The following is a 19,483-nucleotide window of genomic DNA, read 5'->3' on the forward strand; positions in this document are numbered from 1 at the left end:
AAGCTAGCAAAGGCAGTCTGCGTCCCCGTGTGGCTGTCTCTCTGGTTCTCCGCAGCTGGGAAAGGTGGCCTGCTTTTAAGCACCCTTGCTATTACCTGAGGCCACCCAGATAAGGCAGAATAATCCCCCTATTTCAAGGTCCTTAACCTTAATCACATCTGCAAAGTCCCTTTTGCCACTTAAGGTAAAATACTCACAAGTTCCAGGGATTACGACGTGGACATGTTGGGGGGCCATGATGCTGCCTGTCACACTGCCCTTGAGTTGGTCTTGGAGGGGTCACTGGCTCCTCTGCTATAATAGGAGGGCATTCTTCTTGAGGATGTGGTTTGTATTCGAGCTGGGAGGTGATGACCAAAGCGTGCGGGCAGTAGGAAACCAGGTGTAGGGATGCTGGGGAGCCATAGACTTTGAGTGAGGTCGGTGGAGAGGACCAGAGGGCACAGAGCCTGTTGATGCTAGGCTGAGACTTTGACCCAAGAGGCTGTAGGGCACCATTGTGGCATCTTCAGGGTACATTTGCTTTGGGGATAGTAATTCTGGGAGCAGTGTTTTCAAGAATGCAGGAAGGACAAAAGGCATTCAGGAGAACTGATAGAGTAACCCAGGGGAGGCAGATGGTGCCTACAGGGGCAGGTGATGTTGGGAAGGTGTCCCCCATCCTACCTCCAGGGGCTGACACATAGTGCACACTCACTAAAGACTGAATAAATGAATGGTAATATGTAATTCCAATGACATTTCTTAGGTCTATTAAAAATCCCAAACTGCATTTAACATACCTACAGAATCTAAACAGAATTTCTCATTTTTCTGTTCGTTATTTTTTTTTTTTAGATTTAGCTTTTATTTTTTTTGTACATGTCGTTATGCAGTATTTAAAAGTTGGTGCCTTTTTAATTGATACATAATAAATGTATGTATTTCTGGAATACATGTGATATTTTGATACATTCAAATAATGTGTAAAGATCAAATTAGAATAATTAGGGATATCCATCACCTTAAACATTTATCTTTATGCTGGGTACATTTGAATTATTCTCTTCTAGCTATTTTGAATGTACAATAGATTTTTGGTAACTATAGTCACCCTACTGATCTATCGAACGCTAGGTCTTATTTCTTCTAACTGACTGTATATTTGTACCCATTAATCAACCTCTCTTTATTCCCTTTTTTCTATTTTACCAAATTGTTTCTCAAGCCCCGAATCCCTCTGATTTCTTCCTGAATGCCTCCTCCTGCAGGGATTGAAGTTTTAGTAGCTCTGTACCCTACTTGTACTTTAGGTTTCTGATTGTTTATGTTGTATAGGAAATATTTCAACTCCTGATTTTTAAAATATGTTTTGTGAAAGACCAGTTCTTTTCTGTTTGTAATGAAAGGATTATGCCTGTAAGTAATTTATATGGAGGAAGAGACCTAAGGGAATTGATTTCAGAAACTCATGAATTTGCTTTTTATTATGTTTTATAATAACACACTTTGATATTCTCCTTGTAATCAGTTTTTGAATATCCCAATATTACATTGTCAGATGACTTTTTCTGAAAGGGTGAAACCGTGTTGTATAATACTTGCCGTGTTGAAATGAAGAGATTTATGTAGCGTTAGACAAAGAACAGTGCGCTTAAAGTTGCAGTTCTCAACGTGAGCACACAGAAGGCCCAATTGGGAAGCTGGTTACAATTCTAGATTTCTGGTCTCATCTGATTTAGTAGGGCTCTAGGAACATGGATCCCAAGCACCCCAAGGGATTCTGATGTGGATAGTTTCAGGACCACACTTTGAGAAACACTGGCTTTGGGAATAGCAGCCGTAGCATCTGAAGAACATTGCTCTAACCAGGAGGTCGGGGTGTGCTCTGGAGAAAATGGATGCGGTGGGATTGCGCAGTGTGAGAGGCTAGCCCAGAGTTGAAATTGAGGATTCTGAAACAACTAACCATTTTTAAGATACAGGCATGATGACCCAGATAAGATATGGTTTTATTTCAAGCAGGGACAATTATATGGACAAGACTTACAGAAATATATTTGTGACATTCAATTATTCATAGATAATATTTTTATTGTACATTGCTATACAACACTTGTAAATATACAACTCCAAAAGCGACATTTGGGTCATATTTTTAAATCCCAACCCCTCCTCGATGGCCATAGTTTATAGAATTACAGACAAAAGTTAACATCATTTGGAACAAAATACGAGGGAGCATTACTGGAATCAATGTGCCCAGAGGTGTGGATAAAAGGTTACATAGAACACTAACATATAGTAGTGATGTGATTATATACCAGAAAAATGCATTTTATTCTAAAGAAATAATCCATTGTGTAAATGATTCCTAGTGTGAGGATCGTTCACCAATAAAGACAGAACCAGTTGGATCCCCCTTGTCTGAATTCAGGAGATGTCCGTTTTGGGAGCAAGAACTGGCAAAGAAATATTCCTATAAAACGGTAGGTTTGCACTCATGGGGGGAGATTGTGCAGTGTGATGCTTAGGGCAGTGAAGATCTTCTTATTTTGCCTATAGTCATGGTTGTGTCACACGGAGTAATATTTGCCTTCGCCCAAACCCGTGAAGCCCAACATTCCCTGCTTGCTTGGCGGTGGTGAGGAAGCCCAGGCCTTCCCCACACAGCCTATGGAAAGGCGCCACCTGGGACTGCTTCTCCCTATGACAGAGAAGGGAACAGATACATGGGTTTCCTAGAAACTGGAGCTGGGGGAGACGGAGGGGGAAAGAATGGAATTTGGAGAGAAAGGTGTCAGAGGTTGGTGGCTTTGTAGTGGCAGAAGGAACATGGGAAATATATGAGTTATGACATTGAGATGAAATCTACAGAGTTTTGTGGCAACAAGTTACACATTACTCCACAGAAACAAAAAACACCACGGCCCAAGCGAAGAGCCCAGCTACTGTCATATCAGAATTGCAACAAGAGCAGCCTCTGACAGCTTCAGAAAGGTCTCTGAGAATCAGTTCATTTCTGAAGTGGCTCGCAAGCTGACATAATTTTCCATATCCTTCCTAGGTGGCCTTTCTTACTGATGAATACTTCAACTATTGTCAAGACATTTTACAAAACGTGAGGAATCAAGAACTTGAGAGGGTAGGGGTTTTTCTATGAAATACAAGCATTTATGACTCATTATTGATTAACCATTGTATTTGAATAGACCCCTGAAGGGATCTCTAGGGGTGATCCATGGCACTGAAGTGCTTATAATGCAGCTGCTTTGTAGCTCGTGATATTCAATGCAGTCATTGGCAATTCCCTAAGGTGCTAATATGGATAACTTTACCCTTTAAGTACAAATTCAGCTATTTCTTTAGATCCTAATTTCAGCTGACTTTGAACAACCTATTGGTAATATTATTTACCCTGGAATTTTCAGTAATGCTAAAGAACCATGTCATCGGGACATGCTAACTGAAAAAGCAGGACTTTGAAGCAGAGTGATCTGGCATAGGTATTGTAATGACTGGATTTTATTCTAGAATTCACTATGGAAAACGTGAATAAATCGTCCAACTATTCTGAATTTCATCTTCTGCTTTAGGAGATGAAAACCCAGGGAAACACATGCTCATTCAAATGAAAGTTTGTCTGATGCTTTAGAATTCGAAGCACTTCAATTTTGAGAGATTATATTCATTCAGCACGAGTGCATTTAGTAACCTACGTGATGTAAAGCGTTATAGTGAGGGAGAGACCAAGATGCCTTCAGAATGGCCCCTGTCATGTTGAGGCAACGTTATAAATATCCATCCGCACTGGCCATCTCACACATTCCTTTCCTCCTTCACTTACTCATCAAATATTTAATTCATACCCTGTGACTGACACCATTACCAGGACTAGGAAAGTATTCTCCACAAGGCTTGAGAAACTTGTAGTCTGGTGATAAAAGGAGCAATATTGGCCAATAAATGTGATACGATGTGGCAAGTTCTAAAATAGCCATATAATTAGAATATGCAGGGTGCCCAGAGAAGAGCAGTGGAGAAGGCTGAGGAGTGGTCCCAAAGCAGGCCGTGTTGCTTACACAGTTGTTAGGTGACTTCTAATTGGATATCAAAAAAGAGGTCTTAGATTAAGTACTATTAACACCTCTTTCTGAGCTGAAAAATGATTGAGGCGGTCAGTTAGCCAGTCAGTGAACGTTTATTCTACACTCTCAGCTCTGCCCCTGTGGCCCAATCCCCATCCTATTACAATCGGCTGGAGCCCCCTTGTGGTCAGAAAGAGCTTCCCTTCTAGAAAACTGCCTCAAGAAAATTCGTTCCAAATTATCCTGTCCAACTGCCAGGCTCTCTGGTGGGCTGCTGGGGAGAATACTTCCAAAATACAGCTTGGGGAAGCTGAGAGGCAGAGTGTTACGTTCACTGGAACCAAATACATCCCATCGTCACCTGGGGCTAATGAAGCACGCACGGGGGATCCGTCTCTCAGGGCACAAAGCGAGTCTGGGCGATGTGTTCTGTCACCGTCAGGTGGAGGACTTGCTTACTTCCTTCTGGAAGTCTCTGCAGCAAGACACAGTCATGCTGATGTCGTTGCCTGACGTGTGCCAGCTCTTTAAATGCTACGACATCCAGCTGTACAAGGTAAGAAGACGTTCGAGCCTCTGGCTGTGTGCTTTCCCGAAAGTGACGGCAGTGCTGGGGCCGGGGCCGCAGCTCTCCCTCTCTGGTCTCCACGGACGCGGGTCCTCTGAGGGGTGAACGGTGGGCCTGCGGTTTCGACCTCTGCCTAATGCTCGGCTTTTCTTTTTGAATTACCTCATGCAAAGGGAAAGCCGTGCACACACTGACCTCTGGCTCCAGTGCCAGCCAACCCCGGATTCAGTCAAATTTCAGCAAAAGAAGACATTTTAAAATGAATAATCCGAATAATTGCTTTGGAGTACACATAACTGCTGGGGTTTTTGTTTTGTTTTGTTTTGTTTGAAGCTCTAGCTCTAGAGTGATTATTGTATTTGGAGGGTGAGTTCTGTGTCATTCCTGGGGTGAAAATGTGGTCCCCTTCCATGAATCACAAACCTTACCTTTTGTTATTTTTCAGGAAACAGTCTAGTGCTTCTAAGTTTTTAACATAAAGATTGAAAACTGAAGGCTGGGTTCAGCTCTTAAATATATTTGGTTTGACCCACCTAGTAGTGGCCGGGCAGTGTTTTTTTAAAAATTTAAATCGACTATCGATATTTTAAAATCTTTGAAAACAATTTAAATCCTGGCCACACCAGCCTGAAGTCCTGCACAGGACAGCAGCTGGGCCGTGGGGTGGCTGCCCCCTCGGACCGGGCAGGGCCTCCTCTCTGACTTGCCGTGACCCTCCCCGTCCCTGCGGCACGCGTGAGCCGTGAGCCCTGGTCACCTGTCGTTGGAGCCGGCAGAGTCGCCGTGTCTTAACACTCCTGTTGCAGGGAATCGAGGACGTTCTCCTGCATGACTTCCTGGAAGATGTTCCCATTGAGTACCTGAAATCAGTGCTGTTATTTAGTAAGAAATTTAAGCTGTGGCTTCTTAATGCCTTGGAAGGTTTTCCAGCCCTCTTACAGATCTCCAAACTCAAAGGTAGGTTTCAATGGAAAAAATAAACCAGTCCCCGAAGGGTAGAGGAAGCGCGCCCCGTCCACGCAGGCGCGGCCTTTCAGCCGCTGTGACCGCCGCTGCGCTGAAGGCCGGGCCTGCGCAGCGTTTCCGACCTTTCTTTCGGTGCCCCTGATGGAATCTTGTGCTGATCCATCCTCTCCCTTTTTCCCTGTTCCGCCTTCTGGATAATAACACGGGCTGCCGGCAGGGCCCGGGGGCTAGAGACGCGGGGCAGGTGCCACGGGCAGCTGTAAGGAGAGGAGGAACCTGGCCCCGCGCCCGCGGTCCTCGCTCGCCGGCTCTAGCATCCGGCCCGCCTCTGCGTGCTCCGTGCAAAGACTGTCCCCTCCTCCTTAGAAATTCTTCCCGTGTCCCTCCTTCCTCACACCTCCGGGACGTTCACCAGGCGTTCCCGTCTGTGCAGTGTCGCGTCTCCCCGCCGACCGTCTATAATAGATGCTTCTCCTGCCATCTGGCTGCCCGGTTGTGGTCCCTGAATGCTCCGTCCACCAGGCCGTCTGTCTGCTCGAGGCCCACAGTGGCTTCCTGTCTGGAGCCTGAGCCGCTCTGCCAGTTGGTCCAGCCCCCCGTAGACCTGCCCTCTCTGTGCCCTTCCAGCCCCACGGCCCTTCAAAGGCCTGCGCGTGCCCACCGTGTGGGCGCCACGGCTGACCGTCCTGGACATGCCCATTTCTCCCTCATGCCTTGGTGAGGTCTTCCCATCATTGCCTGCCGCTGTCTCCAATGCCCCTTCCCCACACAGGCCACCCGCTTCTTGGCCAGCTCAGGGCCACTCCCCTCACTAAGTCGGCACCAGTTATTTCCCCACATTTCTGAGTCTCGCTTCCTGTGCAGTTGTTTCCTGGTTGGCGCAGGTGGGGGACTTGTCTTCTCAAAGTGCCTACAGCAGAGGACCAGGTCTAATCTTCACCCCCTGTCCCCGCACCCCAGCTGTGTTTAGTGCTCACACTGGGTACCCTGACCCCAGTATGCGGCATCTAGAAATTTGGGACATGGCCAGGCTGGGCCTGTGGGCCCATGTGGCTGCCGGCCATGAAGGCGGCAGGGAGGGGGCTGCAGACAGAAAGTGAGAATGGGCTGCCGTACAGGGGTCCAACGAAGGGGAGCAGAGGCCCCGCTCCAGTTCCGGGTGGCCACTTTAACACCTGCCTGAATTCAAGCCGCCGTCTCTCTGTCGCTTTCTTGGTTACTTGAGCAGCTTCCTAGTTGATCGTCCTGCCTCCTGCCCCTCCGTGGCCACACTCCCCTCCACCCCCAGTGATAACTGAAAAATAGCGGTTTGATTAATTGCCACCTTCCCTGGCCCCGCTGCCCAGGCAGCCCACTCCCCTTCCTGCCTGCAGTCACTCACGGTTTGGCCTCTGGCCCCATCCCTGGCTCCATCTCCCCAGGGACCCCCATGACCCAGTGGTGCTCCCCAGCAACACAAGACTGGTTGTCCCCCAAAAGGACCTTATTCCTGCCATTTTCTCTGCCTGGGCTGCCTGCCACCCTCATTCCCCATAACTCCGACCTACGCCTCAAAGCCCAGATTAAATGTCACCTCTCAGTGAAGGCTTCCTTGATACCTTCTTCCAAACAGGCCTCCCCCTTCCTGGAACCACTCCCTGTCTTCTCCCCTGTGCGCTCACACTTCTGTCGGGAAGTGTCTGCGTATCTGGTGACCCATCCTGTGGTGGATGAGCCCCTTGAAGGGAGAGGCTGTCCTCCTCTGTCCGTCAATTCCATAAACATTTATTGAGCAACGCTGCACGAGTGTCCTCCTAAGTATTTGTCAAATGAATGAATACATTCAGGAGGAGAGCACCCCCTCTCTCTATGTGTTCTCTTTGCATCCTTTCCTTTCCTTTGAGCGTTTCCCAAGGAGAGCGCTGTAGGGATGAGAAATTTGGGCGAGTTCAGGGTTCCCCTATACTCCTTTGAGCACCTGTCTCAGTGCAGTCTGGCTGCTGTAACAGACAGGGTAGCTTATAAGCAATAGAAATTTATTTCTCACAGTTCTGGAGGCTGGGAAGTCCAAGATCAAGGTGCCGGCAGATTGGGTATCTGGCGAGAGCCTCCTTCCTGGCTCATAGTCTTTTTGCTTTGTCCTCACATGGCAGAAGGGGTGAGGGATCTCTCTGAGGTCCCTTTTATAAGGGCACTAATCCCATGTGTGAGGCCTCCACCCTCATAACCTAATCACCTCCCAAAGACCCCACCTCCCAATACCATCACCTTGGGAATGGGGATTCAACATATGAATTTGGCTGGGAGTAGGTTGGGGGAAAACAAACATTCAGACTATAACAGCACTCATGTCAGGGATTACTTAATTTTTCTGGCACCTGGGGACATTTTAGTCAAGTGGCCCCTGAGAGAATCTCCAGCCATTCTGCAAAGGGACGGCAGATGGGGGGAGGTGAAGATGCCATTCAGGCAGTTGTGCCTTCCCACTCAAAGCCTGTGTGCCCCCCCACCACTGCTGCACAAAAGAACTTGAAGTTATAGTATCAATAATGGCCACATGTATTGTTCTTAACAGAAGTCACTGTGTTTGTCAAAAGACTAAGAAGAAAGACACACCTTTCCAACATGGCTAAGGTAGGTTTCAGCTGAGCAGGCAGGAAGGAACAAAGCAGTTTCCTGAAGTGAGAGGTGAAAGCTGCAAGTGCCTGATAAGAGCAGGTGGCAGCTCTGTCCAGTGGGAAGGCAGAAGGCAGACAGGAGGGCCTTGCTGGCCACTGGCTGGGGAGACCCACTGGGCCCCCGACTCACAGCCAAATGCCCACTCCTTGCCACCCCACCTTGGAAAGGTTCCAATCTCTCCCCAGGAGAGAGAGCAGGTCAACATTGAAAAGATGCCTGAGGGAGGCCCCACACAGAGATTCCAGCCTTAGCCATCCTGTGTCAGAGGTGAGAGGGCGTTGGAACAGAACAGGACAGACAGACCCTTCACCCTGTCTGTGGCCCCGTGGGTGGTACAGGCCACTAGTTTCCTCAGCTCTGACCTCACTCCCAGGTGATTCTGTAGCTTCAGTGTTAGAGGGAGGTTGAGAAAGGCTGAAGAAAAGATTCTGTGATGCCAGCACCCAACCTGGGCCACCAGGAGTCTGCTCTGAAATCCTGGGTACTGTCGCTCTGCTCCAGATCAGCCTCCGAGAGGAGCTCGTGGTCTTGGGTTGAACCTGCACTGGGCTTCCACCCTTCCAGTGCAAAGCCCACGCCAGACCCTGAGCTCGCTGGGGCTGGGACCCACTTGAGTCTTCCTGGTCCATCCTGCCCTCCAGGGCTGTCACACTCGGAGCTCAGTCAGTCTGGCGGGGGCTACAGCATGTCCTTCCCCTCAGCCCAACCAAGCAGCGAGTGTGTGTCCTAGAGCCAGCCAGCTCAGCACTGAGCCCCCCGTCTTTACACCCACTATCCCTTGGGATAGTCACTTAAGTCCCCGCAGTGTCCTCCTCTGTAAAATGGAGGTGGAGGAACTCTTAGGATTGGTGTGAGGGCCACCCAGCGTTCATCCTACACAGTCCGAAAGTGTTGGGGATTAGCTTGTCCCATTTGACAGCTGAGAAAATCAGCTCACGCAGGCCAAATTCGTCGCCCGAGGCTCCCAAGAGGAAAGGACAGACGTCTTCTGAGTCCCCGCAGCCACCCCCTCAGAATCGGTCCATGCTATACCTCCACATTCCTCACAGATGATCCATCACCCAGTTTTCCTCTCTAGAGTAATTGGGGCATGTGGAGTGGGGTGCAGAGAACTAGCAACAGCAGTGCCCAGATAGCCCTGAACACATCTGTCCAGGAGCAGAAGCTTTCTAAATGTTGGTTTCCAGAAAGGCAGTTTAGAATGTGTGACATTTCAACATGTTCATTGTCATTTAAGATTCCATTTTAGCAGGTAATACCAACATCCACTTTTCTCTCTCCTTAACAACGACAGAAAAATCTTGGCAATTTAGAGAAGGATTAGGCAGAGGTAACGTGACGAGATTTAACTGAATATTGTGCTTCCCCCTCCTCTTTAGACTATGAGAATGGTATTGAAAAATAACAGGAGAGTCAGCATTCTGAAGTCGGATCTGCACGCCATCCTCACTCAGGGCGCCTTGGATATTTCTAAGAAAGCCCTGGCAAGTGACCCAAGCAACGTGGATGAGCTGGAGAACAACTCAGAGATGAAATGTAATCTTCCTTCCGCAGCTTTCTTTATTGGAGGGTTTGCTTTATATTTGGTGCTAGCGTGGCCATCAATAATTCATGAATTTCTCAATAGAAGTAGAACGTCATCATTCTTTGATGTTCTGATTTAGCAGCTCACACGTCTCTTTCTGCAGGGGGCGATGAGTGCCCTTAGAAATGCCCTGGGGCCATTGCTTCCAGCACCCACGCCGGGGTGCCAGGGTCGGACAGGGCAGCCGTGCTAACACGTGAACAAACGGAACAGATGAGTGCAATTGCTTCTTGACAGTATTTCTCACTGGAGTATCTCCTTTGGGAAAAAAAATTAATTCTGTATCTATCTTGTACATGCATAGATTCAAGTGTCTCTTCGATCATGTCTGAAGTGGACTGAGTTAGCTCTGTGCCTCACCAGCCTCTGCTGTCACTCTTGTTAGCAGCACCAGTATTATTTTTAATAGTGTGAAGTTTAATTATTTTTCACAACCTGACATTTAACAATGGTGCTTTTACGATATTTGATTAGTTCACAAACAAGTGATATGAGGTATGTGGATATTCTTGCCGTTTGCTATCTGACTGATTATTGTAATTGTTTTTCAAGAAAAAAATCTCCCTTCCACAAAGAGCTCAGACTGCTGGCTGGTGTGCATGTGTTCACATCCCTGGGGGGCAAAAGTAGTGAAAGAAGGAATAGGGGGGCTGGGAGTTGTTTCAGGAGGGGGGCTGCACAATGGTCATGACCCCCACACCCCAGATTATGGGTAATGGGTCAATCTCTAGGCCCTCCTATGATACTTACCAGGAGGGTGGCCTGGGTGCCCTTTCTAAACACTCCCTGCCAGGATGCCCCAGGAACTAGTAGCTTCTCTCTCTGTGGGCATAACCCCTTCCTAGTGCACTCAACTATGTATAAAGCTGCCTGCCCAGTTCCCGTGGGCTCCATCAGGGTGTCAGCCATGCCTTATTCATCTTGGGCCACCTGGCATAGTGCTGGCACAGAGTAGCACTTCAGTCTTTCATGACTAGATGGATACACTGATTCAGCAATATATAAAAGCACCACCTATAAATTATCCCATCCTCTTTCTTTGACCTTGAAGTAGGGCTGACCTTGGTAGTGTTGTAGCAGTTATGAAAATACTGAAATATGTCCCTTCTTGTTGTTAAGTAACCTCTGCCCACTCCCCTTCACTGTCCTGCCCCTTGCTTGTGTTCCCTGCCCCTACTGCCCTGGCTGACCCAAATCCCAGATCCTCCCCTAGGGTGCTCCCTTTCCTCTTTTGCAACTAAAAGGTTAACACCTATCCCAGCAGGCTTCCCAGCAATGATAGTTCTGATTAGTAAGAACTCAAGAGGTCCCCCTCCTAGGGCACTGGCTGCTCCAGAAATCTCAGGTGGTCCCGCAAACTGTGCTCTTGCCCCCAGCATGAGGTCTCCCAGGTGCCTGCCAGACTGCCCACTGGCCTGGCCGGGGCTCCTGTGCTCCTGGTGCTTCCTTGCAAGTCCCTCCAAGAGGATGCAGAGTTCTGCAGGGAGACAGCACACTGACAGCCACTGCTGACACCTGGCAGGCAAATGCTTCCGAGGTCCAGGTGAACCTTGCCCAAACCTCAGCTGGGAACATAGCAACCTACTCGGTTTTCTAAACTCTGCTTATTAGGCAGAGGCAGTCAAAAAGTTGGGAAGGCCAAAGGCTGTTCTTTGTCTGTGCTACCTGTGCAGGTGGAGGACCCGAGACCTGATGTCACATGTGCTCGCTGGGGCTCCCAACTAATTGAGTGCATAACCCCAGGCGAGGCACTTACATCCCTCAACAGCTTTGATGTCCGCCATACTTAAATGACACTAATAAACTAGCCCTTTTATGAAAATGGCAAGGATAGGTGAGGTCATGTCTGTATCTTGCAATGAGCTCATTTGAAGACAGGGACTGTATAATTGCAAGGTGTAGTTATTATTTCGAAATATTTCTTTCCATTTCAACAAGTGGCAGAGGTGGTTCATAACAGCATGACTGTATGGCTGACCTAAATGCCTGCGGAGGTGACAAATCCAGCCTTAGAACTCATCCTTTGTGTTCGAAATGAGTGTGAGGCCTTGGGAATCCCTTTGAACTATTGTTATTTTGTCCCCTAGGTTACCTAGTACAAAAGTACCTTTAGAGAAATTCTGCTGTGGTGCACAAAATCTTTTTGTTTGTTTTGTTTCTTTGTAGGTTTGAGCAGTTTAATTTCTTTGCTGGGAACATCACCAGATCTCAGTGTATTCCTAAACTGCCTGTCTTCCAATCTCCAAGTGTTTGTCTTCCAGGTACAAAACTGTGACTTTTTAAAGAAAAGAAGTGGGTGTTGATCATTCTAGCTAAATGATAGCCTGAGTGCCCACTGCCTGGGGCTGTGAAAAAGAGGTTCCTCAAGCTCTGATGAGAAATGTGTCGGGGCTGGCATGGGTGTGAGGGCAGGGGTTGGACTGTCAGCGGCAAGGCAGAGAATGGAGATCACACAACACAGTGTGTGCGTGTGCACGTGGGTGAGCATGCATGTGCACCCAGAGGGAGTGTGGAGGAAGGGGAGAGGTGCTGTTCGTTTGGGCAGAATGGCACTTCGTGTTTTGCAGACGAGTCCCAGTAAAATGTCTGGCTTGATTTCAAAAGCTCAGAGATGATTCAGTTGCAGATGTGGGTGGATTGATCCTTCTGGTCATGATGGCTCTTCGGAGCACTTCTGTGGGGTCCTGGCTTGGTTTTCATCATCATCTGCGTGGCCAGCCACCCTTGGAGAGCTGAAAATGCCATCAGAGAAGCCTCAGCACCTTGCTCCCCTGGGCATACAGTGGATTAAAACGTAGAGGGAGGCAAGGCAGCTGTTGAGACTTCGTGCTCCCCAAGGCTGAGGGGGTTGGGAAAGGCCTTGAAGAGAACATGGGACTTAAACTGGGACGCGAAGCTTGTGCAGGATTAAAATAAGCTGAGAGAGGGAGACAAGGCATTCGAGAGCAAAAGTGAGCATGTGGGGAACAAAGAGCCCACTTAGGCAAGAAGGAACAGAGGAAGCTGGGGCAGAAGGCAAACACTCCAGGGCCAGGGGCTGGGGGCTGGGAGCATGCCTTGGACACTCTCCTTTAAGGGTCTGGCTGGCCACATTGCTGACGCTCCCCTGTCCCACCCACCTGGGCTTGTCCTACCCCTGACCTTTGAGTTGAGGAGGGGGCAGAAATAATAACTGAGACCACAAAGACTGCAGGGTACTTTGGGGTCTTAAACCTCCTGGAGATGAGCCAGAAAACTCCCCAGGAAGGAGCTAAGAAAGTCAGTTCCAACCTTCAGCAGGTGTCTGTTTCCATTCTTCACTTACTGAAAATAATCATTCCAGATTCTGTAAGGTTTTTATTCCTCCTTGTTGGTCTTAGGCAAAGCTTATTTATAACAGCACTGACTTGTCCAGAGATGCACGGCTCTGAGACATGCATTCATCTGCTAGCTGAAGGCTTATACTTCGGCACTGATAGAAGCTGTCCATAATCTGTTCCTGGTTTCAGATACTCTCTCAGCCTCCAACTTTAACCAGGATGAGCCCACTGAGATCATTAATACCAATCCTGCCATCCTCCGTGCGCCCTCCGTGCAACACCATGTGTTTCCCAAGTCTCCATGGTCCTATCTTCAGCCTTCACAAATGAGGCATGCTAGAAAAATGGTGTCACTGCATGCCTCTGACGGGCTTGTTTTTGTAGAATAGTGTAGTTGATTTTTAAAAAACAGACTATTGGCCGGGCGTGGTGGCTCATGCCTGTAATCCTAACACTCTGGGAGGCCGAGGCGGGCGGATTGTTTGAGCTCAGGAGTTCGAAACCAGCCTGAGCAAGAGTGAGACCCCGTCTCTACTAAAAATAGAAAGAAATTAATCGGACAACTAAAAATATATAGAAAAAATTAGCTGGGCATGGTAGCACATGCCTGTAGTCCCAGCTACTTGGGAAGCTGAGGCAGAAGGATTGCTTGAGCCCAGGAGTTTGAGGTTGCTGTGAGCTAGGATGACGCCACGGCACTCTAGCCTGGGCAAAAGAGTGAGACTCTGTCTCAAAAAAAAAAAAAACAAAAAAAACCCCAAACTATCGTAAATAAAACACTTAGAAGGTTAAAATGCAAACCCTTGGGCTTGTCAGAGATGACTGATGGCTTCAGTCATCTGCATCTGGCAGTATGCTAGCAGAGGGAAATGTCCAACGTTGTCGCATATTTTGTTCTCACTGTCCTCAGTGCAACTCAGGTCCCAGCTGGAGGGACTTCACATCCACCCAAAGCTCACAGAAACCCTGTGGTATGTCAGGGGCTTTCAGTGGGGCAGAGGGAAGGGAAGCAATGACAGGAAAGGGCATTTTGCCATTTCTAGCCAACGTCTCCATCTCTTCCTCAAAGATGTGGCCAAGCCAGTGAGGGGTCCACAGGCATGTGACTGAGAATTAGAAAAGGCTTCGGAGCATGCACATCAACATATGCACATGAAATGCATGTGACTCCATGGTTGGTAGGTCACTTTGAGTGTGGCCCAAGGCTCAATCTAGATGGAGAGTTTTTTAGTCTGTATGTTAGTAGCATCTTACTGGCACCCAGTTTGGTGCCACTTCAGGCTGTCAGATGACCTCAGCTCCACTGGATGCAGGGGCCAGGACTTTCCAGTCCTGAGATCAGTTATGCAGTAGGTGGCCAGCTTTGTGCTTTCCCAAATAAACACCATCGCTGTTCATTATTATGGAATTCTGTGCCCCTTTTTCACAATCAGACTTGACACACAGAAGTGCAGGTGTAAACCAGCCCTTGCCCTCTCCAAGGCCAGTCCCTGAGGGACTTCAGTGAAGTTGAAGTGTTTCTATCCGACTTCCAAGTGATCTCTTTTTAAAATTTGCATAGTGATTAAAAAAAAAAAGTAGGCCGAATTCTGACCTCCCTCCTCTCCACCAACTTGAAAGGGTTCCGCCCTGGAACCACGGGGCAAGACCAGAAACCGGTGTTTGCAGCTGCCTCAGTTCCTGCCTTATCATTTTGCCTTCCTCTTCTCTTTGGCTCTTTAAAATGTGTGTGCGTGACAAATGTGCGCATTCGAAACATGCTATGCTTCTTGATTTTATCATAAACCCAGCCTTTTTTCTCACAAAAATGTAATAGCCAAGCAGAAGCAAAGAGGAGTTTATCAAATTAGCCGCCAGCTTCCAGCTAAGATGGAATTTCCTTCTCACTGCTGTGAGCAAAGCCATGACCCTCTGCCACAGAGACAGTTTTGGTAAGTCAGAGAACGCAAAAACATTTTGTATTCTGCCTTTTCAAAATATCGTTATAGGCCAGGCTTGGCGGCTCATGCCCATAGCACTCTGAGAGGCGGAAGTGGGAGGATCTCTTGAGCTCAGGAGTTCGAGACCAGCCTACGCAAGTGCAAGACCCCCGTCTCTACAAAAAATAGAAAAATCAGCTGGGTGTGGGTCTGTAGTCTCAGCTACTCAGGAGGCTGAGGCAAGAGGATCTCTTGAGCCCAGGAGTTTAAGGTTGCAGTGAGTTATCAAGACGCCACTGCACTCTCCCTGGGGCGACAGAGTGAGACTCTGTCTCAAATAAAAAAAAAAAAGTTGTTACAGCATAAGTATTTTGCATATTGCCATGTAGAATCCCATCATCTTCTTTTAACCTTACAAAACCATAGTCATCTTTTTTTTTAATGGCAACGTGATAGTCCATCAAACAGATGGACCATGCTTCTCTTTTGCATTTCATCATTGTTGGACATGTAAGAAACTTCTTGTTTTTGAATTATGAGCTTTGTGGCATTTTGAGAAAAGCCCTGAGAGGGACAACTGAGTTGGAGAAAAAAATGGGTTCTTTGGAGCACCCACACTTAACTTTCAGGAGTAATGATTGATAATGTCCCCATTGTATGCAGATGGTGGAAAGAGTGAAGTAGTTTGCATTTTGCAAACTTCCTGGTCTAACCATTAGTCTTCCTCTGTGGGGGGAAGATCACATCTTTGATGCAGATGCCTCATAAAAAGAGGGTTGTAGGAAGGGAAGTTCACCACTCAATCCACCAGCTTCATGAAATGGATGGGTTCCTCAACAGGAATTTTTGTATCCCCACAATGTCCCAGGCACCTTCCTAGGCACAGGGCATATAGCAGAGGAAAGACGGACAAAGTCTGCACCCCTGTGAGTTTATACACTAGTCAGGGAAAATGATCCCTGCTCCAGAGGGCTATCAGATGCCCTCACAACATGCAGGCAAGAAGGAAGAGGAAACAAGCCCTACTGTAGAACAATTTTGCAAATACCCTGAAACTCCTGAGGGCTGCTGCTATAAGCTGCCATATAGGTGACACTCATTTACAACGAGAGCTCCCTTTAAGGAAGTCCAGACTGACCCTGCTTTATGCTAATGATCTTCCAGAGCAAAGGGAGAGAGGTGTAATCACAGAAAGAAATCCGGCCCTGTAGTTGTTGCTGGTCTACCTTCTCTGGACCTCCATGTGAAGTCAGTGTATTAACACCAGTAGAATTTTTCTCTTCACATGAACAATGCTTTTCATAAGTGTAGACAGGCTGGGAGTTGTTGTCAAACTTATTCCAGACCAGATCATGCAATCCTGCAGTGACCCCAGCCAGATCCATCAAGGAATAACGAACACAATGTAGGGAAAAGTTGTGAAGGGCTTTGAAATGGACAAAAAGATCACGTGAAATGGACTAAAGGCTTTGAAACAGACAAAAGGCTTTGGAATGGACAAAAAGCTTTGGTCTACCCTTCCCTACATTGTCTTTGAGGTATTTTTACCATTCCGTAAGTTGTAGCAAACTGATGATAACGCAGATGATCCTCATGCACAGAAATGCCACAGTGCAGTTGTGTCAGGTGCGTGCAGTTGATTACTGCCAAGAAGACAGATCCATTTTGCATCTATTTACAAATTAATGTCACCATTCTTTCCTGCCTATAGTGTATGTTTAGTGCTTTGAATTCTCTTTTGAACCAACTACATCTTAACTAGTTTCCTCAGTAATTAATGAGTTAAATAAAATCTTTGACATTTGTTTTTTATCTGAGTAAGAGTCATGGTTTTAGTTTTATTTAAAAATTATCTTTTAACAATTGTAATAGGCCAGATTTCTTCTGTTTCAAGAAGAAAGCAAACATTGATGATTGTTTTCTTTTCTGGGAGAGCAAAGGCCTTGGGATTTGGAGCATTCAGCTAAGATCCATGCCCTCCTGTCTCTCCTCCCCGCCACCAATCTCCCTACTGAGGGCACTGGTGGTGGGCCCACCCAAGAAGGCACTGCCTGCATACTGAGCACCGGCTGGCTCCCTTGGCAACTTCCCGCACAAAGAGGTGCAGCCGCAGGGACTGCAGGAGGGAAAGGCGCTATATTTCAAGCACCACGAAAGAGCAGCCAGATCCCTTCCACACTCTGCCCCCATCTCCTCCCACCCACTTTTTTACTTACCTGTGTGCCAACCACAGGGCACCGTAAGGCCCAGCGGCACATTATCCAGCTCTGGGAACAACACCATTTCCCTGTAGGATTTGCTCTCCTCCCATCTCACATGGGATGGTTTTAAGTTCCCTTTCATGGCTCAGGCTATTTAGGTCTCTGCCTTTTCTGCCTGAAAGCTGCCCTGCGGGGCTTCTCTGAGTGTAGACAGCTACACACACGATGGGCCCTCCCCAGGCCCCTTCAGAGTCAGTGGTGGGAACGAGGCTGTGGTACATGTGAGTTAGCCACAGAAAAGTCCTTAGTTTCATAGTGATCTATTTATTGTCTATCTATTCGTCTATCAAATGTATTCATTTTTGGTGATGATTTAAATATAGGTTCCTGGCATCTATTTCATTTGCTGCTTTTGGAATATGTGATTCATATACTTCAGTCATGCATAGAGGAGGAAGAGGAGGAGGAGGACGTGGGGAATGTCAAGGAAATGCTGCCAGATGACCAGTCTCTCATCCAGCCAGACCAGGCACTTTTCCAGCCTCCAGACTCTCCACCAACTCAGGCGTGTGCAAGCCCGGGTGTGGAGCCACCCGGGGTGATGCTGAAACACACGGGCCGATGTCTAGTGGGTCTGAGCAGCGTGGTCCTCAGGGTCCTAGGCTTCCTGGTGGACACTGCCACAGGCAATAAGGTAGAGACACCAGGATCCCCTTCCACAGAACTGTTTTCCACCTCATCACTCCAGGTGATTAGGAAACCCATAAAGATCACATTGTCCAAACAATGATAAAGGATTATAGAATCATCTTTGCTTTAGGTGATTTTGCAAGGGGTGATTATAATAGCTTATCTGTGGATCACTGGGCAGCTCAGGTTTGTGGTGCATTGATATGTGCCTGTTGGACACAGGCTGGACAGGTCAGAGATGGGCCCTAATACTGTGAACAGGACCCAGACTGATGAATAACGGAAATTCCTCCATTGAGGAGGGGGGAGTGGGCTGGTTAAAAAGCAATTGTCTTACTACTAATTTCTAAAACTGCTATACATGTTTGATCTTTAGCCACTACACATAGTCTTCTTTTTGTGCCCAAAAGTTCCCCTCTTGAACAGATGAGTTGTGCTTAGTAGGAGACCATTAGAAGCTGATGTATCACCCTCGACACAGTTCATGGTGGTCACAGCCTAAAACTGTTCACATCCTATAGTCCTCAGAATAATTGGAACCTTCCAGGGACCTTTCCTTCTTGAGCAAATCTCACTCCAAGTTCTCCAGAGTGCAGAGATCCTGTACAAACCGTTACTGAGCACTGCTTGGATGAGACGCCATGCTAGACAAAAACAATATAAGCAGGAGCCAGGGGAATGCAGCTCTCAGGTTTACAAGTTCTCTCTCTGTCTGTATTTAGTCTTTGTTTTTTCACACGAAGATAGTAAATTCATACATCCAGTTGCATTGAGTATTCTCGGTGCAGGATATTCAGATGTGTGTCGGTAAATGAGAAACTCACTTCTCTGTGAGTGTGTATGCGAGGCAGACATAATCAATACAGCATGAAATAGTGAAATACTGACCCCAAACTGGGAACCTGATGTACCGGTGAGAGCAAGGCCTCCTTAGAAGGGGGCAGTGAAGGCACCATTCAGGGAGCAGGTGTTTCAGGGCATTTGGCAGAAAGCAAGCCCAGTCAGGTCTGAAGACCGTGCCCAGGAGAATGACTCTCCCTGCTCCTGATCCCCTGGGGAGTATACCCAGGCCTAGCAGCAGAGCCTTCAAGAGTTGGCCAGCAGCAAGCTCACCTGAATATATTCTGGAGCATTCTGTGGAGCCCCCACAGGACCAGCATTAATGCTGGGCTGCAGCGTTGAGCTCCAAGCGAGCAGTTCTCTCTGCTCATCAGCTGGGGCAAGAGGTGGGGGACCATAGCATAATAATTCATTAAAAAAAAATCATTCAATCATACTTGTTAAAGCACAGTAAGGAAGGAAATCTATTCAGGACCATCTCCATAGGTGTAGGGACCACTGCAATGGGGTCTTGCAGTGGGAGAATGATTGGGCTCAACTCTGAACACAGCATGGGCAAGTGGGAATTTATAGCCAAGGATCAGGGTGGGGGCAGTGGATGGAAAATTACTAAGAGGAAACGTCATAGGCAAGGGGGATTCTGGCTAAACCTACCTGACAGGATTCTTGCAGAAGACAGGCCAGTGTGAT

The 19,483-nt window shown here is 47.6% G+C and overlaps 1 protein-coding gene across 1 annotated transcript in view; it reads left to right on the plus strand.

Annotated features, from left to right (window-relative positions):
* RFX8 (RFX family member 8, lacking RFX DNA binding domain) overlaps positions 1-19,483 on the plus strand; it is a 51,362-nt gene that overhangs the window by 28,924 nt on the left and 2,955 nt on the right. The window contains exons 2-10 of the mRNA XM_012641923.1: positions 2,358-2,468; positions 3,047-3,100; positions 4,510-4,623; positions 5,442-5,592; positions 8,156-8,214; positions 9,639-9,795; positions 12,011-12,105; positions 14,960-15,074; positions 17,647-17,957. Of these exons, the coding sequence (XP_012497377.1) occupies positions 2,358-2,468; positions 3,047-3,100; positions 4,510-4,623; positions 5,442-5,592; positions 8,156-8,214; positions 9,639-9,795; positions 12,011-12,105; positions 14,960-15,074; positions 17,647-17,957 (1,167 nt within the window). The remainder of the gene's footprint in view (positions 1-2,357; positions 2,469-3,046; positions 3,101-4,509; positions 4,624-5,441; positions 5,593-8,155; positions 8,215-9,638; positions 9,796-12,010; positions 12,106-14,959; positions 15,075-17,646; positions 17,958-19,483) is intronic.

This window comes from Propithecus coquereli, unplaced genomic scaffold (genome assembly GCF_000956105.1).
Source record: "Propithecus coquereli isolate 6110/MARCELLA unplaced genomic scaffold, Pcoq_1.0 Scaffold171, whole genome shotgun sequence".
Classification (NCBI taxonomy): domain Eukaryota; kingdom Metazoa; phylum Chordata; class Mammalia; order Primates; family Indriidae; genus Propithecus; species Propithecus coquereli.